This window comes from Hyaena hyaena, unplaced genomic scaffold (genome assembly GCF_003009895.1).
Source record: "Hyaena hyaena isolate Hyena2069 unplaced genomic scaffold, ASM300989v1 scaffold_612, whole genome shotgun sequence".
NCBI classification, from domain to species: domain Eukaryota; kingdom Metazoa; phylum Chordata; class Mammalia; order Carnivora; family Hyaenidae; genus Hyaena; species Hyaena hyaena.
In genome coordinates this window covers 684,740-709,700 of record NW_024081246.1, presented here as the reverse complement: position 1 = coordinate 709,700, position 24,961 = coordinate 684,740, and the positions used below count along the sequence as shown (strand labels likewise).

General features: G+C 55.1%; 1 protein-coding gene across 3 annotated transcripts in view; it reads left to right on the top strand.

The window, feature by feature from the left end:
* The window catches only part of EIPR1 (EARP complex and GARP complex interacting protein 1), a 126,115-nt gene that overhangs the window by 23,834 nt on the left and 77,320 nt on the right, over positions 1-24,961 (top strand). For 2 of the 3 annotated variants that reach the window (XM_039257377.1, XM_039257376.1), the window contains one exon: positions 1,487-1,619. The exons of the other annotated variant lie outside the window; for it this stretch is intronic. In XM_039257377.1, coding sequence (XP_039113308.1) covers positions 1,487-1,619 — 133 coding nt within the window. The remainder of the gene's footprint in view (positions 1-1,486; positions 1,620-24,961) is intronic. 3 annotated transcript variants of the gene reach the window in all.

Here is a 24,961-nt window from a genome sequence, read left to right as displayed (position 1 = left end):
ATGACCTGAGCTGAAGTTGGATGCTTAACCGACTGAGCCACCCAGACGCCCCTGAAAGTAGTTTTAAAATTAAAGTAACAGGAATGATTTTTAACCCCTTCCCCCAGAAGAGGGGGCGGGTCGAGCGTGCGATGGCTTCACGCCAAGCGGGCCACCCTTGCATTTGGTTTCTCGTGATCCTCCGTCCTCTGTGTGCGTGTGGGAAACTGAGGCACGGGGTTCCACTGGTTTGTGGTGTCGGTGGTGGGATGTGAATCCTGGGTCCAGACCTGTCCCTTAGAGGGGCTGGAAGCCGCGAAGGACAGAGCGAGGCTCGCTGACACAAGTAAAGAGTGTGGGGGCTTTGAGGTGTCGTGGGCACATTCTTTAAAACAGCATTTAACGTTTCATGTTCTGATTGCAAAGTAATGCATATCAATCACACACAAAAGAAGTTAAAGATACAGACAAAGCACAAAGAAGTAGAGGAGAACTTGCCGTCCCCCCGCCTCCAAGTGTTCGCCTCCGGGTTCTCTCCTGGGCTGGGCCTACCTTCTCTTTAAACAAAAACCACACGTAGCATCCACACAGTTCTTTATTCGTTCTTTCCCCTTCGCTCTATGTCATGGGCCCTTTCCCTGGCACTAAATAGTCCTTTATAGCGGGCTGAGTGGCTCCACAGCATGATGTTACAATCAAATACCACAATTTATTTGAACAATTCCCTTTCGCCAGACATTAAGATGACTTCTAATTTTTCATCATGATAATCAATGCCACAGTGAAAGTTCCCGGATGTAAATCTTCATGAAGATCTATTAATATCTTCTTCACGTACATTTATTTTTAAAAGAAATGTTTTATTTTTCTCATTGATGTGGGTACTGATGAAAGCATGAATGTGAAAATCCTTTTATTCGTCTAAAATTTATCTCTAAAAGCATGGCAGTAGCGTATTCACCTTTATGTGGCTAAAACATAATACCGTGACGTTTATATATCGTGTAATTGTTACAGCTGTTGGGCTCCTTTGTGAAAACACTGTAAGATGTGCTGATGTGATGCTGCCTCCCCCCGCCCCCCGTGGCTGCCCAGGCGGGCGGGAGCACAGTCTCAGGTCTCAGGCCTGCTCGGGCAGTGGCTCCCTGCGCCCCACTCTGTGCAGCTGCCTGCAGGGCGGAGGCTCTTGGCTCATTTCTGGAGCCTTGACAGTTCTGGGCCTGATGCTGACCGACTGAGTCACTGGGGGACGACTTCAGGTGTCTTGTTTCTTTAGGGCTGGGGCAGCGTTGCGTAGTTGCCATCTTAAACACTCCTCTGCGGGTTTCCAACTTGTCTCTGGAGAAGAGCAGTCAGGTGAACTCACAGGAGTGTGTGCTACCAGCGTGGTAAGAAGAGCAGTTAGTTACAGGAGGTAAAGACACATTTGATTATTCTCTGCGATGGCCATGTTCAGTTAAAGCTCACGGGAGTAGAGTCCTGACATGCTCTTTTATTGCCTTTGTAGATCCACATCATAGATTTTGATGACGAAAATAACATTATCAATAAGAACGTCCTCCTGCATCAAGTGGGTGAGATCTGGCACATTAGTGCCAGTCCTGTGGACAAAGGCGTGCTGGCCACCTGCTACAATAAGCGTGAGTATTCCCAGGTGTCCCCCTGCGGGCGCGAGGTCGGCCTCACGGCGCTCGGGGGCCAGCGCACCGTTTACGAGATTTGCTGCCCTCCCAGGGAAGTCGTGCTCCTGCGGGCGGAAGCGCGCAGCGGCTGATATGACCCAGATCTAAGGGTGGAGGCTGGCGTCCCGGCTGGTCCCGGCGCTGTGACCCCGTGGGGCAGGACAGGGATGTGCGGGGGGTGCCCGAGGGGCAGAGGTCGGTGTGCCCCTAGGGTAGTTAACTGTGCTGCTCAGAATGGTCGCTGGCTTGTGCCTCGTTGCCCGCGTACTCGTGCGCGCACGCGTGTATGTGTGCGTGTGTGACCACCGTTAAATGGCAAGGAGACTGCGGGACAGTCGTCTTCGGTAGCGCCTGCCCCCCGCACAGCGCACGCGTGTGTTGGGTGTCCGCGCTCCTCGGTGAGCTTCCGCCTGGCCTGCTGTTGGGCCCTCCCGTCTCTGGGACCTCCGACACTTGCGGACATCTGTGACGCCCAGCTGGCCGCGCGTCTCCTTCATTCTCCTTTCTCTGTCATTGTCAGTAACTAGTGTCCAAATTTCAGCTTTGGGGAAGAACCCCACATTCCGTGTGTCTCTGTAATCCAGAATAAAGTGTGTTTCGTGCTGTGTGCGCTCTATGCCGTTTCCCTCGTTCATCCAGCGCGCTGGCAACTCGTAAGCAGCCTGCAAGCTCCTGCCCCACGCTGCGCCCCCGCTTCCCTTCCTGCCCCAGCCGCGGGTGTTGCCGTGTGGGGCTGTCATCCCCAGGTCCCGCTTCCAGAAACCTCTGCTTAGATCGTCTGCCCCCACGGGTTCCCCGTAGGGGTCTTTCTGTTGGACTTCACTTCTACCTTTGTTTAATACTTCTTTTCGTCAGGGCAAAAAGTTGTTTTCTGAAAGGTCTTTTCCCCCTGAGCCCCTTACGTTCTTTCTCTCTCGTTCTTGCCTTCGACTTGCCTACTTGCCCTCCTCCTCCAAGAGCAGCCTCCTGGGGCCCGCCCTGACCTTGTCCACCCCCTCCCGGCCCCCCCACCATCATCAGTGCTGGGCTTGGTGCCTCTTGTTCCCGTATCCCAGGCCGCAGTCATCGTGTCAGCCGGCTGTGACAGAGGCCATGCTGCTGCCCGGAACCCTCTGGAGCGCATGTGGGATATACTTATATCCCTGCCCCCATCCCCCTGCGCACTTGGTGTCCAGGGTCTGAGCGTGTGCCTGTGACGGCCCGGTGCCATTCCGTGTTCCGTGTAAGGCTGGCTGTCCCTGCATGTGGCTGCAGGTCCATTGTCCCCCCGCCACCCAGGACCGTACCCCCCCCCACAGTGGCAGCCTGCCTTGGCTGGAGGTTGCTAGAAGTTTCTGCAAATGAGAATAGGGTGCTCCTCTTCTAGAAAAGTGACTTTCAAAAGGGGACCAGTTCCCCTCCCGATTAACGTAAGCTCAGCCGACCTTCATTTTACTCCCCACCCCTTTGCCTCTGCTATCCGACACAGCTGTGTCGCGGGAATGCTGGCCGGGCACTGGAACTGTATGTCGTCGCTTAGAAGCCGGTCATTGACCTTGCCCGCACTCGTGGGGAGCAGGCTGCAAGAATGTGTCACGCTGTGGTGGCCGTCACGCACCCCTGGCGTACGTGAGCAGTGCCTGCCGCCCAGGGGACCCTCACCTGGGCAAAGCACAGTCGTCACCTCAGACCCTCGGCCACAACGGCCCCAGCTCGGGCACGGGGACCAGCATGGGGTCAGCTCTCGGTGTGCTTGTGGCTCCCGGGTGTAATTGGCCATTGGGTCAGTGTCTGAGACACGTTCCTCTCCATCTGTGGCCCGTGAAGCTGTGATGTCACCTGCCTGTCACAGGCGCTGGTACAGGTGTGGGGTAACAGCTGTTGGCACTGCATTTACAGGGGAGGGTTGGCGCTGGAAGCTGCCGCTGGCCGTGGCTGCTCCTCAAGGCAGACACCACTGGAGGGCCTGGGGTGGCTTCGGCCTGGCGCCCGTTACTGCCACCCTGCGGGCTCTAGGGCCTGCACCCCGGCTCCCTCCCCACTTCGTGGAGCTGGGGGCACGTGGGCCGGGGACCGCGCCAGCCTGTCCCTGTGTCCGGTGCGAGCTGGCAGGTGAAGCAGGTTCCAGCTCTGTCTGACCACGCTGTACGCAGACGCCTTCCTGAGCCGGGCCTTCTCCGCCGTGGACCGGCAGAGGGCAGGAGGCCCTCCCCCGTCCCTGCACCCTCCAGCCTCCTGAACGGGCCCTTCCTGTCGCTGTGCTCTGGCCTGTTGTCTCCTCAGGACGGGGAGAGCGTTGGGCGGCCCACTCGAGCCCCTTAAGTATGTTCCTGTGGGCGACGCTCGAGCTGTTAGCACCTGCTCCTCCCAGCGGGCCGAGTGCCTCACGGCGCGAATCCGGCTTCCTCTGTGCTCCCTGTGGCCTCCTTCAGCTCCTTCTCTCCTGTCTTCGATCCGCAGGAAGACACAGACCTGGCTTCTGTGATCTCCCGGGGCTCCTGCACACACAGCCCACCACGCTACTTCCGTGTCTGCCACAGCAGAGCTAGCTTTCTGCTGCCTTGTAACAACGACCCTCTGTCTTTCCAGAATGTTCTCCCCTGGGCCTCTGCTGGCAGTATCATGTGTGCCCACGTCTTCTAGCAGGTGCAGGAGAGCGTGTCCCGCCCCGGCGTTGTGCGTGCAGAGTCATCCAGCGGGTGCAGGAGAGCGCGTCCCGCCCCGGGGTTGTGCGTGCAGAGTCTTCCGGCGGGCGCAGGGGAGCGCGTCCCGCCCCGGGGTTGTGCGTGCAGAGTCTTCCGGCGGGCGCGGGGGAGCGCGTCCCGCCCCGGGGTTGTGCGTGCAGAGTCTTCCGGCGGGCGCAGGGGAGCGCGTCCCGCCCCGGCGTTGTGCGTGCAGAGTCTTCCGGCGGGTGCAGGATGGCATGTCTCGGTGCCCGGTGTCTTGTTTGTGGCTACACAGGAAGGTGCCATGGACATGGCACGTTGTCCCACTGCACGGCCCCCGTGGTCACGAGGCAGCTCGGCCTTGCGGGCCCTCTGTCGGGGCCTCAGGGCTGTGCCCTGGGTGTCGGGTCCTCTTCCTGGCAGAGCCGGGTCCTGGGTCCCGGGTGTAGATGGGAGCTGGCCATCAGCGGGCTGTGAGCAGCTGTTGGGTTAAGCCACCAAGCTGGTGGTGGCCTTGCCCCGGTTGTCACAGGCTGGGTAGGGCACGTCTTGATTTGTAGTCAGGGCCTCCAGGAACCACAGCTCCGTGCTGGTGGCCAGCCCTTCCGTGACCTGCTTGCCTCACCCGTCAGCGTCTCTGGGAAGAAAGACCGTCTCGTGGTGTTCATGGCCAAGTGCTAAGAGCTCAGCTGTCTCCCACCACAGGCCGGGCTCCGAGGTTTCAGTCCCGCGGGGGGTGGGGGGGCCTCATTCCCTTAGAGAAATGCCGCAAACGCTCTCCGTCCCCCCGACAGAAGGGAGCTGCCCGGCCGCCTCCTCGCGCGGCCCCGGCTCCTTGCCCTCTGCAGCCTGTCCTGGTTACCCGTGATCCGCAGCCGCTCGTCCGCTCCGGGAGGAGGCCCAGCCGGCTTCGCCTGGGCGCCCGCGGAGCAGCTCAGTTGGGACGCCAGCTTGCCACGGGGGCTTCGTGCCCAAGGAGGCTGCAGAGCGGCTGCACATGCTTGCCCGTGGACGCTTGCGCTCCAAGCTCCTGCCAGCCGTGAGGCTTCCACGCCGCGTGCATTGCGTGTGGCTTGGACACGAGGTGTCCCGGACTTGGGTGAAAGTGTTCAGTTGCACCGTGCCCTGCGCCCCCCCGCAGGCTTGTCTTGTACCGCGCTGTCCCCCCTCCGCGCCTGGGTGGTTGGGGGCTCTGCGCAGGGGTTACCTGGTGTCCCTGTCGTGTTCGTCCCCGGCCATGTTTGTAAACGCCGCAGAGACGCACCTGCCCCGCCCGGCTCGGCCCTCTTCGCTTCCTGTTGGTCGGCACCACCCTGTGGGCAGCAGTTGTGCTTCCAACCGAGAGACGGGGCCTCGGAGTCCTGTGTCCCGCGTCCTGGGTTTTCCCGCCAGTGGAGGGGCTGCTGGGGCAGGGGTGGGGAGGAGGGCCCGCGGGCAGGGGTGGGTGGGGAGGGGGCCCCCCGGAGGGCAGGGGTGGGGAAGGGGCCCGGGGGCAGGGGTGGGGAGCAGGTCCCAGGCGGGAGGGACCAGTTTCTAGCAGAGAATCGTCCTGGGTTAAAGCTGTTGTCCCTGTCACTCGTGTCCCCAAACTCATTCCCTGTGGATGTAACTGGGGGAGGAGGAAGGCACGGGGGGCCTGTGTGCAGCGCGGGGAAACGGAGCCCGCTTTGCGAGGAGTCTCGGCACCGTGAGTGTTGTGAACAACTGTTGTAAGTTACATGCACGTAGTGCAGCGTGCAACACACGTCTCTGAATTGGTGGAAGTCTTCACTGTGGTAGAACTGTGTGCGTGCATGAATACACACATGTACTCACACACACGGTACACACACACTCTCACGTGGCACAGTCACACGGCACACACACTCCTCACACAGCACACATACACACACACACTCCTACAGGGCACATTCACATGGCACACTCACACTGGGACATCACAACAGCCTTGTAAATAAACGTGTAGAATCGGATTAACTCGCAGCTCATTTTAAAAAATGCAGATGAGGAAATTCCCTGCGTACCTTTTCTTGACGTACCCAGGAGGGGCGCTAAACCCCAGTGCTAGTACAACCTGTGTAGCCACTGCCTGCAGGCAGAAGCTTCTAGAATTACATTCTCTTCACACCTTCCATCCGAGAAAATGCTCATGGACTGGCTGCAGGGTAACGTGACGTAAACACTGACGCTCCTCTGGGACGGGCCCGCACCCACCATGCTGGCTTCCGTCCGTGTTGTGTAGGAGCAAGCAGGGGCGTGGGGGGTGGGGGGTGGACAGTCACGGATGGTCGGTAGGGAGCTGTGGCTGCCGTGTGTGATGTTAGCCCTCACCTGGGACCAGGAGAGCCGTGTCCTTGGAGTCTGAGCTCTTCTGGATCTTTCTCTGCGTGAAGATGGAAACGAAACCCCAGCTTCTGTTGCCAATAATCTTACGGGGAGGACGCGTCAGCGCGGGGCCCGAGTGAGGGCTTGGGGGAGGATGGAGGCGGGTGTGGGGGCCTGGGGGCGGCGGGCCACACTGCGGACGGGACCGCCTTCGGTCCTTGCCCGATGCCCACCTCCAGGGGCTGTGTCGCTGTGGCCTGGAAGTGTCATGGCCACGCGGGATTTGTATTCCTCACGGTGCTCTCTGCCTTTGGTGCTGCTGCTACTCGGTTGACCTGCCTCCCCTCCTGGCTGCACTTGACAATGTGCTTCTGTGAGGGTGTGAGCCTCTGCGCCTCCCGACTCCTGCATTCAGAGTCCAGCTCTCACACACGTGTTCGAAGGTTCCTAGGGAGGGAGTGTCCGCATCGTGGGGAAGCCGAGCACACAGCTCAGTTATGGCCGGGACTTCGCTGCTGCTTCCCTTTCCTCGTGTTCTCAGTGAGCGTGTGCGGTCTGTGTGTCCACATATACTGGGGTGTCTGTTGTCTGTGTTCCATCTGTGTGTGTGACTGCGTGTGTATCTGCGTGTCTGTTACGTGTCTGCATTCATGTCTGTATGTGTATCTGTGTGTGCCTGTTTGTGCGTGCATGTGTGTATGTGTGTGTTGTGTGTGTGGGTGTGGTGCATGGGTGTGCATGAGCCTTGTGTGTCAGTTGTGCATTGTGTGTCTCGTGCCTGCGTATGTTTAGTTTGAGTGTTGTGTGTGCTTGTGTGTCATGCATGTGTGTTTACCTGTGTCGTGTCTGCATGTTTAGTTTGTGTGCTGTGTGCGTGTGCATGTATGTGTGTGCATACGTGTGTGCGTGCGTGTGTGTGTGTGGCGGCTGACTGCTCCCGTTTGGCCCCTCCTTGGGCAGCAGGGGGCACCAGCGCCCTCCTCGTCACTCTAGCCCTCTCCCACCCCGTCCCGCTTGGCCGCGTCCTCAGCCCGATGGCGATTTACAGGCTTCCCTGCACCTCTCAGACGATGGTCTAAACACCGTCACAGACACGAAGACCTTGCTTGCAAAGCATGTGGCAGAATCGGGCTCCCTGCTGGTATCTCACCAAGGTGCCCCAGCTGGACGGGGGTCCTTTCCCGGGCGGGTACCGAGCTCAGTTCCCTGACCCCCCCCAACCCTCTCAGCCCTCAGGGCCCCGGGTGCAGCAGGGAGCAGGGCCGGACTCCAGGTGCTGGGAGACGTGTGTCAGCAGGCAGTGGGGACCCAGGTGCAAATGCCCTTTAGAGCGGGCATCTCGCGGTTCCCCCTGAGTGTCCCCCCTGAGCCTCTGCCTTCCCATGCTTCGCTGGCCTGTGCTCGCCCACCCTTCCCTCCCTCCTGCACATCCTGAGCTCCCACTTACACTTGGAGATGTCTCCTGACGAAAGCTCACCCCTCCCACCCCGCCCTCTGGCTGGACTCACGACTCAGCGGTGCCAGCGTGGCATTTCTGCCCGTGTTCCCGTGGCTTCTCCCCTGGGAGCAGATGCCCCAGGGCCCTGGCCCACGTGCCAGTCACCTCTGCCCTGAGCCGCCCTGCTGAGCTGGCCAGGTCCACACCTCCTGTCCATGCCCTCCTGGCCAGCACTCGCTCCCCTTAAAAGTGCCCAATTTGGGGATGCCCAGCTGGCTTAGTCGGTGGAGCATGCGACTCTTGATCTCGGGGTGGTGAGTTTGAGCGCCACGTCGGGTGTAGAGGTTACTTAGAAATAAAATACTTTGAAAGATGGCTCAGTTTGGAAGATCAATTACATAACAAGGTAATAGCTACTCAGAAAATACTAAATTGACTAATTTAAATGGAATTGAAGTACCAGCCTCGGTGAGATTTGATGAACCCTAGTGGACTTTCTCGGGACTCAGGAGCTGAGATATGGTGGGCAGAGCGGCGGGGGCAGCCTGGGCCCCAATGACCGCGAACATGTCCGCTGCAGGAGAGGAGAGCGTCCTGCAGTGAGGAGATGCGCGGCCCCTCCTGGGCCTCACCTCCGTGCCCCCCCACCCCAAGCTAGACCACGTGCTGCCCACACAGCTCACACATCTGCAAGTAAGTGGGGTCCTGTGTCAAAGTGAAAAATTAAAAAGGGTACTAAATACAGAGCGGTCCGGTGATTTCTACCAGATCGTTCCCAGTTACTCTCCGGAACCGCTCGGTCGTAGAGCAGGGGGCACCCTGGGGGGAGGGGCCGCGGAGGAGCCTGGGTCCACTGGGTTCTGCCGCTCTGCTGTCTCCCGGACCTGTCAGGGGGCCTTTGGGGTTTCCGTCTACACCACCGGCACAGCTGGAACTCCACAGTTATCTGAAAGTCAAGAGTGGGGAGATGTCAGGGGATGCACATTAGAGCAGGGGCTGCTGGATTCTGGCTCTGGCCCTGACGGGCCGCTCTGCGGGCCTCCTGCGGTGCTGCTTCCTCCAGCGGCCCCGTCCCTCCCGGCGGCCGGTCATCAGTAGTCCCGCCTGTGGGTCACGCGGCTTCTACACCAAGGAGCCTCCACGCCGGTCTTGGGAGAGTCGGGGGCCCTCGCGCCTGTGGTGGCGTCGAGAGGGCGCAGGAGCGGGTGGCTGTCAGCTGTACGGGCCCTTCGGGTTCTGGGGTCCCAGGGCCCTGCTGCAGGTGAAGCCGGAGGACCGCCTGGCCTTCCTTCCACAAGAGTCTGCCGACCTGATTTGCAGGCTCAGGGGACACAGAGGAGCGCCTTGTGGGGACGTGGTTCCTGCACTGTGATGGGGACGGTGTGCGCTCAGGAACGCAGCACGAGCGGGTCCGTGGACAGGCAGCGTGGGGATGGCAGTCACAGTGACACATAGGTGGTGCACCCGCTTGAGCGTCGGTCACGACCCAGGGAAGGAATTCCTGATAGGTGACGGATGGCTGTGTGAGGCCGGGGCGGTACAGCCTGAGGACAGTGTCCTCTGGAAGAATCTCTGAAACCCACCGGAAGGCTCCGTGAAAACACTTGGGCGCACTGTCTCCACGTTGGCCTGGCTGCACCTTCAGAAGGTGGACAAGCTGGAAAGGGTCCCGAGAGCAGCGGCTCACGTGCTCACGTGCGTGTGCTGCCCCCGCCAGCACGCCCGCGGCGCTGCTTACAGTCCCTGAGCCGCCGCTTCCTCATCTGCCGGATGGGGACAGTTGCTCCTTCCTGGACTCCGCCGAGCTGTCGGAACGTGCAGGGCGTGGCGGACGCCTGGAGAACTGCAGAGCCTGCGATTGTGTTGTGTAACCTCTTATCCGCGTTCTTCTGTCTTGCTTTGGCCTTGGCGTTGTTCTAGTTTTCTCACGTCTTCAGGCCTTGACTGGGATCTGGGGAGAGCGTGCAGGCTGACACCTGCTGCCTGCTAACGCCTGGCACTTTCTCTGCTGAGCTCTCTACTGGGTCGTTTCTAACCCCCCGCAGACGAGAGGCACCTTCTGTCCCTGTCCCCATGTCACAGATGAGAAAACGGGCTTAGAGAGGTGGCCTGAGCACCCCTGGCGGACCCGGGGTGGGCGCTGTGCCCCGGGCCTGGTGACTTGTCCCTGCAGATCCCAGACCCTCCCGCCACACCTGTCCTGCCTCTAAGGACGGATGTCAGTGCACTCTTCGCGGGGAGAGAAGTGCTTTCTGCCAGAGGCTGGTCTCCTTCTGTTTCATGAAGCGTGAGCTTGGTGAGCCTTGGCTCAGTGTCACAGGCAGAGGGCCGGTGCGTTGAGGCGCAAAGGCTTGAATTCAGTGTGACGACAGCATTGGGCATGGCCCTTCAGGTGACACGGACCAGGAGGAGCCCAGGCCCCCGTATATGTTGGCTCTGCGATGGGCTTCCTGAGAAGCCAGGGCTGTTGGGGGCCTTTATTCGCCCTGGAGGCTGATGTGCTTCCTGCATCACCGGTGGTGACACATCAGACACTGCTTGGGGACCAGATTCTGGGCCCCACTGGTCTGACCAGGGGGCGTCTCTCCCCGGATACTTTTTTTTTTTTTTAAATATTTTTATTTATTTCTAGGAGAGAGAGAGACTGCGTGAGCAGGGGAGAGTCAGAGAGAGAGGGAGTTACAGACTCTGAAACAGGCTCCAGGCTCTGAGCTGGCAGTCAGCACAGAGCCCGACGCGGGGCTCGAACCCATGAACCGTGAGATCATGACCTAAGCGAAAGTCGGACGCTTAACCGACTAAGCCACCCAGGCGCCCCAATCTCCCCGGATACTTTTTATTTCAGGCTTCCCGACATGCCTGTGTGGGATCCTTGCAGCGACGGGATGGGAATGTATCCTCCTGAACGGTTATTTGGGGTCTTCCGTGGCAGGGGTGTTTGATGGAAAGGAACCGGGGTGTCGTTTGGCTTCTCTGCCGGCTTCTGAATTCCCAGAAAGAGGCAGAGGTGATGTTGGATTTGTGGTTCCTGTGTGCCGGTGACGTCTGCTGCCGCTCACTTACAGATCTGGTGCAGGGACAGTGAGCGCCTGTGTTTAATGAGAACCACTGTAGCCACACTGTCCCTGTGTCACCAGCAGCTGCCACAGTAACGGGGCCACGATGCAGATCACTTCTGGGTGTCACTTGTTTTGGGCCCAGGTGACACCTTCCACTGTTGCAGATGGCCTGTCTGTTACGGTGGAGTTCAGTGCACAGAAGGGCTTAGATGTTCCTAGTTTGACCCGAAGTCACAAATCATTTTAGGATGGGTTTCCAGCTGTAGACATGTGTTTGCGTTCCACATTTTAAAATTATTGTGATTGAAAAATGAGAGAAAAAAAAATGAGAGAAAAAAAATAAAATTATTGTGATTGACTTTCTGTTGTGCTTAAGGCGTAGCACTGAAAGCTGAGGGACCAGGTACCAGGCTCTAGACCCGTGGCCCACGGGGCAGATGCGACACCGTGTTGGCGTCGGCCCGTTCCGTTAGCGCGCTTCCAAAACCGAGTCAAGTTCCTTCCCACTGGGCACAGTCGAGCTCCGTGCGGGTCCTGAGGCCAAGGCGGCGTGGAGAGCAGGGGGAGGGCGAGGGGCGGGCCCGGGCCTCGCCCCTGTGTGGGCCGCTCTGTGGTCCGGTGTTCAGACACCTCCCACCCCACGCAGTTTGGACGCTCTGGATAACTGCCCGTGAGGACACTTTGTTTTCAAGAGGAAGCGGTATCCTTTGGGCACGTGTGAGGGCGTAGGGGCCCGCGTGAGGCCGCGGGCAGATGTGGGCGGACGCGGGCCGACGCTACAGGACAGGGCCCGTTCTCTGTGGGGCTCGATTATTCACAACGTCAACTTCTGTTATTCGGTTCCTCGCGGGGAACCTGGCGGCCGTGTCCTGAGCCCGCCCAGCTCCAGGTGCGTCACCTCCCACGCTGTGTGGAGTGAGGGGGCTGCACCCGTCGATTCCTGGGGTTCCAGTGCTTCCGGGTGAGAGCTTTCTGGAAACAGTGGGACCAGGATACCGTGGATTCTGTTTAAAGCTGCAGTTGCCCATTTGTCTTGTCTCTGCATCAGATTAGGAAATTGCATTTTTGAGTTTCAGTGGTTATTTTATGGAAATAAGCTCAAGGAGCAAGTAGGTTTTCCTTAGAAAAGAATTATTTAAGGTTTCTCCGTGGGAGACTAATTCTGAGATGATGGCCCAGAGGCCGGGGAGCAATCGTCAAGGTGGCTGTCGGGGTGCGGCCGCTGACGAAGGAGCAGAGGGGCACCCTGCGCGGCAGGGCCTGTCGTTCCCGCACTCGCGGGCCGTCGGTCCCCGGCGAGAACTTACCGTGTGTCTGGTGCGCAGACGCGGGGAGACGGGACACTCTTCTCAGGTGCTTGGGACAGGTGAGAATGAGGTGTTCTCGTGGGCCCGGTGCCGAGAAAAAGGAAGGAAGGAAGTTGTGGAGTGTCACAAAGGAGCCGCCCCGGGGAGCTGGGTTGGGGCCCGACCTCGTCCTGCGGCCACTCGTTTGAGAGCCCCGCGTCCCTGCAGCTGTGGTTCGCAAGCGCCCCTGTCCTTATCTTCATGTCGTGCCGAGAAAAGTGTGCTCTGAAATGAAGACACTTGTGTTCCGTTTTAACACTTGAACGTTGTGTGGGCCCCGTTTTCTGTGACTAACGAGAATAGCGGCGCTGGACCGGTCTCTGCTGGAATAGCTGTGCGCTAACCGAGGCGTCAGCTGATGACTTCATGCTGGAGGCGGAAGCCCAGATGGGCCTGCAGTTGAGTGTGTGTGCGTGTGTGTGCGCGTGTTGTGTGCACTGGGTGTATCTGCCGTGTGCGTGCTGTGCAGGTAGAGCGTGCTGTGTGGTACTTGAGCTGTGAGTTGTGCGTGCCGCGTGTGTTGAGGGCATGTGGTATGCACATGCCGAATGTGTGTTGTGTAGTGTGCGCTGCGTGTGTGCGGAATGTGTTGAGAGTGTGTGGAGTGTGGGAGGAGTGTTCACGCCGTGTGCGTGGAGGGCGTGTGCTGTGTGTGTGATGTGCAAGTGCTGTGTGTGCTGTGGTTGGAGTGTGCGGTGAGTGCTGTGTGTGCAGCGCATGGGGAGCTGGAGGAGGCTGACAGGGAGCGGGGGCCCCGCCCGGGCTGTGTCAGGTCCCCCCCGCAGCTGGGGTATGTTGGCCATGGCGTCATTACTTGGCTTTCATCCTCTCCATCCCCGGGTAGACACGCGGGCACAGGACGGCGACTTCGACGGCGATGAGGACAAGTATCATTTTGTGCTCAGGTGCCAGGCCTGGGCTAAGTGCATTGTGTGGATTGTCTAGTTCTTAGGTTTATTTTTAAAAATTTCCCCAGCTTTTGTTTTTGGATGTGATGGACACGTAACATCGTATTAAAGAGCATTTGGGTGTGTGTATCGTGCAGGGGTCCCCACAGTGAGTCTGCTCAACACTCGTCACCACGTGGTTACACACGAGCTTTGTTTTCTGTCTTATGATGAGCACGTCCAAGATCCACGCCGCACCGGAGTGTCGCCAGCTGTTGTCACTTGCTGCGCGTCCCAGCCCCGGGACTGACCGACTCGTTACTGGAAGTTGGTCCTTTTGACCACCTTCACTCAACTCCGCACCCTCCCCTCCCCATCTCCCGCAGCCGCCAGTCTGTTCTCTGTATCCAGGAGCTCTTTTTCTTTATTTTTAAGATTCCACATATAAGCAATATCATATAGTATTTGTTTATCTCCATCTGACTCATTTCGCTTGCTGTATGCAGCTCTCACATTGTCACTGATGGCACGATTTCCTTCTTTTTATGCTAGAATCCTATTTCCCTGGATGTGTGTGTGTATATACATCCAGTAACACCTTGGATTGTGAATAACTCGTTCTGTGAGCATTCTGCAAGACGAGCACATATTTCTCATGAATTTTAACTTGATAAATGAGCACTGTCTTGTAATACAAGTAGCACGTGATGCCGAACGTCATATGATCACAACTGAACCAATCTCTCTCTCTCTCTGTGGGATTGTGGGTGATCGTCAATGCAGTGTCACTTTTATGCAAAATCCTCAAAAGGAGACAAAAGCAAGTGTCGTTGGGTAGGCTCCTTGTTAAAGTTGCACAAAAAGAAAAAGATTCCATTGAGCCGATAGAGAGCAGTGATTCCGTTAGTGATGGTGAAAGTCGTCCTGCACAATAGCCCTCCTCTCTCTTGTCTCCCTTACACCACCCACAAAAGTGTTCCAGATAAGTGCAGGTTATTTGTTTTTCTTTGTGTTTTGTAAGTTCTTTATTGTTTTGTATTATCTTACAGTATTGTAATCATTTAAAAAAAAATTTTTTTTAATGTTTTTTATTTATTTCTAGGAGAGAGAGAGAGACAGCGTGAGCAGGGGAGGGTCAGAGAGAGGGAGTCACAGACTGAAACAGGCTCCAGGCTCTGGGCTGGCAGTCAGCACAGAGCCTGACGCGGGGCTCGAACCCACGAACTGCGAGATCATGACCTAAGCGAAAGTCGGACGCTCAACCGACTAAGCCACCCAGGCGCCCCATATTGTAATCATTTTTATATGAATATTTTAGGGTTGTGGAATGAATCATCTGAGTGTCCACTATTTCTCAGGGGGAAATTCACTTTGATATACAAGTCCTTTGGAATACAAGCATGTTTCCAGAATGAATTATGCTTGCAAACCAAGGCTTTACTATGTATGTATATACATACATATACACATACATACACATATACACATATGTAGATATATGTATACACATTGTGGTGTATGCACATATACACATTGTGATAAACACATATACATAGATGTACATATACACATTGTGGTATACACACGTGTAGATATATGTGTACACATTATGGAATACATATACGTAGATATACATGTACACATTGTGGTACAGACATATACATAAATATACACACTATGGTATACACATATATGTAGATATATATGTACACATTGTGGTACACACATGTGTAGACATATATGTACACATTGTGGTACATATATACGTAGATATACATATACTCTTTTTTTTTTTTTCTTATATTCGTAGATATACATATACACGTGGTGGTATGCACACACATTTGTAGATGTACATATACACATTGTGGTATGCACACATATACATAGATGTACATATACACGTTGTGATACACACATAGAGGTTATATACATACACACGTTGTGGTATACACACATGCGTAGATATACATACACACATTATACATACATATATGTAGATATACACATTGTGGTACATACACAGATATACATATACACATTGGGGTGCACACACATGTGTGTAGATATACACACACATTGGTATATACACATGTATGTAAATGTACACGTACACATTGGTACACATATATGTATATGTATATGTTGTGGTATACACACATATATGTAGTGCATATACACATCGTGGTACACATATATGTAGATACACACGTTGTGGTATACACACATATACGTAGATATACATACACACATTGTGGTATACACACACATATATGTAGATGCACATATACACGTTGTAGTACACACACATATTCGTAGATGTACACATATACATTGTGTATACACACAAATGTAGATGTACACGTACACATTGTGGCACCTATATGTGTAGATGTGCATATACACATTGTGGTATGCACACATATACATAGATGTACATATACACGTTGTGATACACACATATACATAGATGTACATATACATATTGTGGTATATATACATACACATCACAATTTATTTGTTCATCTGTTGGGGGACACTTAGGTTGTTTCTGTGTCTTGGCTGTTGGAAGTCAAGCTGCAGCGAACACATGAGCAGCAGAGTGTCCAGTTTGTTTTTCTGTTATTTGCATGTTCCCAGGGAGGAATTTGGTAACGTGCTTTGCTGGCTAGCAGCACCTGTAGAGGTGGAACCAGGATTTGGATCCATGCAGCCTGGTGCCAGAGCACCTGCCTGACAGGTTATTAGGCTTTAAGGTGGTTGTTTCTGGGGGAAGAATTGTGTAAATATACCTTGTTATAAAAGTGTTTTCTTGGGGCATCTGGGTGACTCAGTCGGTTAAGCATCTGACTTTGGCTCCGGTCACGATCTCATGGTTCGTGGGTTCGAGCCCCGCGTCGGGCTCTGTGCCGACAGCTCAGAGCCTGGAGCCTGTTTCAGATTCTGTGTCTCCCTCTCTCTCTGACCCTCCCCTGCTCATGCGCGCTCTCTCTCTCTCTCAGAAATAAATAAAACATAAAAAAAATTAAAAACAAATGTTTTCTTCTTCCTGGTTTTTGTCATGAAGGATAGATATCATGGTCACCATTTTGAATGCTGTTTGTAACAACTTTCAAATATTAGAGTTTAGAGGCCGATGAGATCAAAGATCTCAAGCACAGGTCCCTTTGTCTCTTCAGGAGTGTAGTTCTATTTTATAGCCCCAGTATTTTGTAGCTGGGTAGGTCCCAGCGTCCTCACTTCTTCAGCATTCTCCCTGTCGGCACAGGGTCCCTGAGTGCAAGCAGGCCCTCCTCTCCTTCCAGATTGGGGCGTGGGAGCCACACCCGCGTTCAGAAGGCTTTATCGGTACAGTCTGAGTTTGGGCGCGTGCTTGGGGATTGAGGTGGCCATGTTACCAGGATGAGTTTTGGCTTCTGAGGTTTGAACATCAGGTCAGGACATTCGGAGTGTCAGGGTCCTCTGAGCACGCCTGAGTCCCTTGGACGCCTGGTTGTGGACAGTGAGGGCTTGAGTGCCGAGGGCTTGGACAGCAGGGGCTGCCTGTGTTGTTCCCATGCAGTCATCTTACAGAAATTAGGCAGAATTCCAGAATACAGGGTGTGTTTTAATTAGCTTCTCTGTCTTTTTTTTTCCCCGAGATTCTGTGCTGAGCTGTGTCTTACGCTCCTCGCTAACCTCTTTGGATCCCATCTGCATCGTATCTCTGCCCTCATTGACTTTCTGTAGCACCTCCAAATTTAGCATCATCTGGAAATTTAATTAATGTGCTGTTTACTGCTCCTTCCAGATCACTAATGAAGATGTTAACTAAGACTTGATCCCCAGAGCAACCCACCGGACGCCTCCTCCCAGCTTAATGCCCCATCATTTATCAGCGCGCTTCCTTTATGTCCTTCCTCCAGGTTTCAGGCCGCGAGGGGGTGCTTAGACAAAGCTCAATTTGAATTCATTTTTCCAGTAAGACTGTAAAAAACGCTGTGCCATGCTCCTGCAGCCACCCCAGATATGCGATCTGCTTTGTTCTTGCACAGACTGGGGTCTGCTCTCTGCCCTTGTTCTCACCTTCTCCCTGTGGTAGAGAGGGAGTGGTTCGTGGCCACGGCTCTGCGAGGCCAGGACCAACCTCCAGATCATTCCTGTCTGAAGGCGTCTGGCCATATCTTAGTCTCCTTTGGTCATGGGCACAGACGGGCCCCCAGCTCGCTGGGTCCTCCTCACGTGGTCTTCTCTTCCACTGGATTAGAGCCCACCCGGATGACTTCACTTATCTCTGAATACATCACATTCTCAGACGCTGGGGTTAGGGCTTCCCCATGTGAGTTTTGCAGGACACAGCTCAGCCCATAACAGCTGTGGATTATTTGATTGGTCCGTTTACTCAGGCAGGAGGTTTGGGGAGAGGGTTTCATCTTGATTCGGATCTCAGACCCAACCTTAGGTATCCTGCTTGTCATCACTTACAGGCATTTCACGACACAGTCCACTTGCAAGGGGGCACGGGCTTTGCTGTTGTGTGTGGGAGGCCTGCCGCCTGTTTGGCCGAGGCAATTCCAGCTGCTCTCTATTGGGACTGGGATGTGATTAGACAGGTGTGGGGACCTGGCAGGGGACTCTTGGCCTGGGGACAGTTGAGCAGGGGGCATGGCCCAGCAGCCTTGGGTGGGAGGGTGTGGCCATGGGCGTGGCCTGCGGAGGGCCCCCCTGCTGAAATCTGTGCCCAGGAGGATTAGCTGCTCTGGCCCATGCAGCCTGCTTTGTTGGGGGTCCTGGGGCAGGTGCCGGGGCTCCGGGAGATAAACACACAGCGCAGGTGCAAGGTGGCGGTGGGGGGAGCAGCCGGGGCAGCCCAGGTGCAGGCAGTGTGCCGGCAGCAGCTGGGCAGTGGGGCTGGGGCGGTGACTGCACCCATGCTCTGCACCGGGGGGGGGGCGGGACGTCCCAGGCCTCGGCCGGTGTCCTCCCCTCTCTGCTAGAGCGGGGCTTGGGGTGAGCAGCCATCCAAAGGGCAGGGTGGGTTGAGACCTGCAGCCCCCAGAGCCAGGGCGGGCATCAGACCAGACCTGTAGTTTCAGAAGATGAGCCTGGGACCGGAGGGGATGCCCTGGGACCGAGGGAGGGGGCCTTGTTACTGCTGTGTCTGTCCGTGATGTTCTTGTCATTCTGTGGTCCTGGGACTCACCAGACAAAATTGTGCGGAGACAGTTTTAAAACAAGGTGCAAGTTGTATGGAATGAGACAAACCTTCCCATACGCTGGTACAATGTCAGGGACACAGGTCAAAAGAGGGTCTTTGAAAATAAACGATTAGAAGCGAAACCCGAGATGGAGAATAAAGGGGAAAAGGTGTGGCCTAGGGTCGGTAAGTTACGATTTTTTACAAGTCTCCTGTATAGCTGGCGTCTTGCTTAACTCGTCCCGTGACCCTGTGGAGGGCGGGCTGGTGGCAGCTGGTGTCACCGCCGCGGAGTCAGCCTCGCACCCCCGTGTCTGGGGGTGAGCGTCCCACCAGGGCTGGGATGCGGTTTTCAGCAAAGGGTGGTGAGCTGGCAGGAAGACCAGACCCTGGCAGCGCGGGGTCCTTGGGAAGTGAGAACAGCAGGAGCCGGCGCGGCGGGCCGGTGGCACGGGGCCCGCACGTCGGCCCTGCGCCTGCTCACGGGTGGCCCGGCTCTGCTCCGTGGCCGCTGCGGCCCTCCTGGACCCCAGCGGCTGTTTGGGTACAGTCTGGTCACTGGGAGGCTCTGTGGCCCCTGCTGAGTGCGACCCCAGGGTAGGGCGCGGGTCAGACGCACACGCTGGGAGGCGTGCCCTGGCCTCGCCCCGTCTTCCACCCGCTCCACTCCCCCCCTCCCTTCCCCCAGGCCCGGCTACACTGCCTTTCTCATCCCCGCGCTTGTGATCTGAGTCCTAGGTGGATTCCCAGGCTGTGAGCTGGGTGACGAAGTCCAGTCGACGCACCGATGCCCGTCCTGGCCCTGGCGGTTACCGGCTCCGCGGCCTCGAGCACCCACGTCCTTCTGTATCTGCCAGGCTGGGACGGCGAGGGTGGGATCATGTGACTCTCGTGACCTGCAGGCCCCGCGTGCTGCCCTTCTGTGCTGGTCTCCCCGCGTGGCCCCCTGTCCTGGGGATCCCTCCACGCCTGCTCCCCCACGCACTTCTGTGGCCTCGGGCTGCTTTTCACGCTGGCCTCTCCCGGCAGCCTCCGCCTCTCACGTGGGTGTCATCCGCGGGGAGCCTCTAGTGCCCCCCTCCTGTGTGTCGAGCACCCACCCCTGCCCCCCACACGGCACCGCCCCCATTGGAGAACCCCCCTCCCCCCTTCCCCCCCCGCATGACACCGTCCCTGTGGGAGAACCCCGTCCCCCCCCGCATGACACCGTCCCTGTTGGGGGGTCCTCGCTCCAGCACCGTCACTCACGGCCCAGCCGCATCCCGGGGCCGTGTCCACGGGCGGCGATCTGTGCTGAACTGAGGGGCATGCACAGCGCCGGGAGGGCTGACCAGAAAACACGCAACACCCTGTTAAGCTGGAATTTCAGACGCATGGGGATAATTTTTAGTATGATTTTTGTCCCGTTTTCTGTGTGGGAGCCCTGGTGGGAGGACACGCTCCGGACAGAAGCTTGGGAGCTGCGGGCTGGGGAGGGGGGCTGGTCACCTGCAGCGTGTGGCTGTCATAGTGACAGAGGCAGGCAGGTGGCAGCTTTAACCTTCAAGGGCTCTCTTCAGCCTGGGCCACCAGAGACTCAGAAGAAATAACCTCGGGAGCTTCTTTCCCCACCGCCGGGCGGTTCCCAGAGCGCAGGACACGGTGGGCGTCCCCGGCCTGTCTCCTGTCTCGTTCGGTGGTGGCCCTTATGGGGACCGCGTCTCCCTGTGGGGCTGGTGCTTCTCACAGCCGCACCATTTAATTTGCACCTCTCACCACCTGTCACTCGGAGGTGGCCTTGGTGGCCACAGTGCCTGTGTCCTGCGCCCTGGGGACAGCCTGCCGGAGCTCAGGTCTGCACGTGACGACTGTCGCCACTGCGGACCAGAAGCAGGCCTGTGGCAGCGGGAGCGGCTACCCCGGCTCAGCGCCCGCCGTGGGGGCTGCACTGCCCTCCCCTGGAGGGGCTCTGCGGAGACCTGCCCTCCAGATTTTATTTCAGGTTTGCTTTCTGTACAAACAGAGTCCCCGCTTAACAGGTCTCCGTGCAGAGGAGGCTGTGCAGCAGGACGTGACTCCCCCGCTCCCCTCACCACCGGCCCCCTTCCGCAGGGAGTTCAGTACCTCAGAGTGGGGGGGGCTCATGCAGCAGGAAGCCGGTGCCATCTCGGGTGGCCCTACTGTGGGAAGGATGGAACCGTGGGGAAGAGCACGAAAGTTATTTTGAAAACCTGAAAACGAAGATGCACGTCAAGGAGCCCTTCTTCTTTCCAGAATGGTCCTTCCTCATCCCACCTGCGCTTTCCCTGGAGCACTTGGTGGGTCTGAGTATGCAGGCAAACGAAGCCCAGGAAGGCCCCGCAGCTCTGGTGAGACCGGGGGCGGGCAGCTGAGGGACGAGGTCGGGAGATTGCAGCCCCCGGGCGTTTTCCACCCTCTGTCTCCGACACTTGACGTGTCACCACTGCACGGCCTCTCCTTAGCGTGTAGGCGGGTGTCCTTGCAAGCAGTGACGCTGGAAAACTCAGAAGAAGCAGACCTCGGACCCCCACCTGGCCTGTGGGATTCCATGTGCTGGGCCGTCTCCCTCGGCGCCCTGGCAGGGCCGGCTGTCACTGAGTCCCTTGGGTGGGGCGAAGGGAGAGACAGGGTGTCCCCTCAGCATGCCGAAGCCCCCCTCGTTCCTCTGTTCTCCCGCTGCAGCTTTTGAGGGCCTCCTGTCGTAGGCCGGTTGTGGTCATTGAGGACATGAAGATGAACGAGGTGTGGACCTGGCCTTCAGGGGGACCCTGGTCAGTAGAAGAGAGAGACCATGCAGAGACAGGGAGACACAGAAGCCGAAGCAGCTCCAGGCTCCGAGCTGTCAGCACAGATGATGCAGGGCTCGAACCCACGAACCGTGAAATCATGACCTGATCTTGTCCGGCACTTAACTGAGTGAGCCACCCAGGTGGCCCTTAAATGTTTTTTAAATGTGAAAACAAATCCTTTCCAAAACCCCAGATTGTGGAAAGTGTGTTGTTTGCCACATTCAGTATCTCATTCCTTTGCTCACTGGTCGAGGTCACGGTTGTTAAGTTGCTTTCATATGAAGTTGATGACATCTTGAAGAATTTTGGAATTTGGGGTCTCTGAGCATTCTATTTGATTTTTAAGGGAGAATCCATAAAGAATCTTGCTTTTAGTGTCTTATTTATAACAGACACCTTGACTGTTTACAGGGGTTGGTCTTGGATGGAAGGTAACAGGATAAGATCTGTATATATTTCCAAACCGTATAAGCTCTCTGTAAAAACCTATGCAAGTTACAAAACCCAGATAATTCATCTAAAAACAGCACACTGTGTGTGTAGGGAAGAGTTACTAAAAGATAAGGAGTTAATAGTGTTGTTATTGTTGTTGTTTGTTTTTAAATCATCTATATGCTTTTTGAAAATGAGATGAATTTGTGAGTATAAAACATGAGACCGAGGGGAATGATCCTGGTTTGTTTCTGGCTCTCGGCTCTTACGGCGTGTGAGGCGCTGGAGACCTGCCCGTACACGGGTGGTGACCTGGATCCAGCCACGTGCTGATGTGCAGTTTTCACAGCACCTGCCAGGCTCTTTCAGGGTGAAATTTCTGGTTACCTTCTGAGTGTAGCATCTTCACATACCCCATTTTATAGATGAGGAAATAGAGGTTCAGAGGAACTCATTTGCCTGGGATCTCATAGATACATACCAGAATCAAAGTTTCCAGAGAAATCTACCATCCCCCCCCCCCCGCCCCCTGCCCCAGCGGTGATTTCTCCTAAGGTATGGAAAACTTAGACTGATTTGCTTATTTGAAAAAAAAAATTTTTTGGAGGAAAGAATTACAAAAAATTTAGTAGTGTACCAAAGTTTAATAGATAATAATCTTTAAATATGTGTGACATAGGAGAGACGTCACACCCAAGTCCAAATGTGCCCTAAAGACCTTGTGTGTTACGTGTACTGTGGTACAAACTTACTATAAAGTTCAGATTCACTTTTTAGTTTTGAGTTATCAAGACTTGTAAAAGGCTTTGAGGACTTACTGATATTTCTGCACTCATGAAAAAGTTAAAAGGGAACGGTTTTCACAGTATCTTAAATATCCTGTTGTTTGGAAACAGTTTGTGTGTGTTAGGTTCTAGGGAAGAAGACCCAGCAAAGAGCTATTTGCGGTCGGTCCTCAGAGCCCTCTCAAACCCCGTTTCCTGCCCCTAGTTCTGCACCGAGCACGTGCCGTTCATGGCTAAGTCGCTGCCTACCGCCGCTCTCTGCCACAGTGTGGTGAGGTGCTGGCTGACACCTGTCACTCAGACTGCTTCCGTCCCCAGAGGAGTTCTGCTAAAGACAGAACGTTCCAGTTCGGAGAGTCCCAGGGAGCCCCCATGACCTCTGTGCGAGCTGCCAGCCACACTTACTGAGTCCAGTTCAAGGGAACAGACTCGTCCGCAGCAAAACTCTTACCCATGTTGCTGGGTGTTTCCTGACCTGCGTGCGTGGCTCCATCCTGAGCCCCCTCTTGGTGGTAGGGGCACAGGCACTGTTAGAGGAGCAGGGAGTTGTGAGCCGGTGAGTGAGACCCTCACCCCAGGGCGGGTATCTGCTCTTTGGGGGCCTGCCCTGGTCCTGGCCGGCAGCGACTATGCGCAGGCCCCTCCCTGCCTCTTGTAGGGACGGTGCTCTGGATGATGCTTTGGAGGTTGGGTTGTTTTGCAAACAGTGTGTAGTTGGGTTGTATGTGTGTGCAGTTTCTGTTTTGTCCCTCGGCCCATCTTTGTCCTTTAAATAGCCCTGCTTAGATCAGTACATGTAAATCACTGGTGGGTCAGGGCTCAGGCCCGCCATCTTGTTATTTGTCCTCATTTATCGCTGCTCTCGATTCTCTCTTCTTGCCTTCTACAGGCTCCTCAACATTGGGTAAACTCTCATTTTGATTTATGTACAGTGTGTTTGAATGTTCTGCTTCGTAAGTTTTCTTAGTGTTTGCTCCAGCTGTTAGAGTCAACAGACGCAGCTCATCACCTCTGCTGTGGAAGAGGTCTAGAACCTTTTACTGTTGGGTCCCTTTGCCTTTCCACTTTTAAGATATAGTTATCTACAGTGTTTTCTCTATATTCATTGATCATCAGATGTGGTGTTTTATATACATACATGCATGTGTATACACGTACACACGCGTGTATGCACACATATACGTCCACGTGCGCACACATGTTTATGCACACGTGCTGACATGTGTATGCATGTGCGTGTATATGTACATATGTACACATATCGTATACACACATACTTGTGTGTATGTATATACACATATGTGTGCATATACAGTAAAATCTTGGATTGCAGGTAACTCATTCTGCGAGTGTTCTGGAAGACAAGCAAATGTTTCTAATAAATTTTAACTTGATAAATGAGTGATGCCTTGCAATAGGAGTCATATATGATGCCAAATGTCACATGATCACAACTGAGCCATGGTCTTCCCTCCCTCCGTCCCTCCCTCTCTCTCTCTCCCTCTCTCACTCTCACTGAGGGATTGTGGTTGATCGTCAGTGCAATGTCACATTTCCACAAAATCCTCAAAAGGAGGCAAAAGCAAGTGTCATTGTTAAAGTTGCGCTAAAAAAAAGATTCCATTGAACCGCTAGAGGTGATTGTGTTCGTGGTGGTGACCGTCGTCCTTCAGTCCCCCGTCTCCTGTCCCCTCACACCAGCCACGACGGTTTTCCAGGTAAGTGCAGGTTATTTATTTTAATTATTTTTATTTATATTTTGGATTTTAAAAAATATTTTGTATTATCTTACAGTACTGTCACCATCATTTTTATATGAATATTTTAGGGTTGTGGAACGAATCATCTGAGTTTCCACTATTTCTAATTGGGAAATTCGCTTTGATAGACAATTGCTTTGGATTACAGGCATGTTTCTGGAACGAATAATGCCCGCAAACCAAGGTTTTACTCTATGTGTGTATGTGTACGTGTTTTTTTTTTTTTTTAACATTTATTCGTTTTTGAGAGACAGAGTGCGAGTAGGGGGCGCAGAGAGAGAGGGAGACACAGAATCAGAAGCAGGCTCTAGGCTCTGAGCTGTGAGGACAGACTCCGTCACAGGGCTCAAGCTCACCAGCGGTGAGATCATGACCTGAGCCGAAGTCGGATGCTTAACCGACTGAGCCACCCAGGCGCCCCGTGTGTGTATGTGTTTATATAAGTATATACACGTGTGCATATATACTCACACGTATATGTGTATATACGTATGTGTGTACATATATATATATATTTTTGTTTGTTTAAACAACTGTTAATTGCCCACAGCCCTGGGGGCTGGAAGCGTCAGGCCAGGGTGTCACAGGGTTGGTGTCTTCTGAGGCCTCTGTCCTTGGCCTGTGGATGGCTGTCTTCCTCCATGTCCTCACATGGACT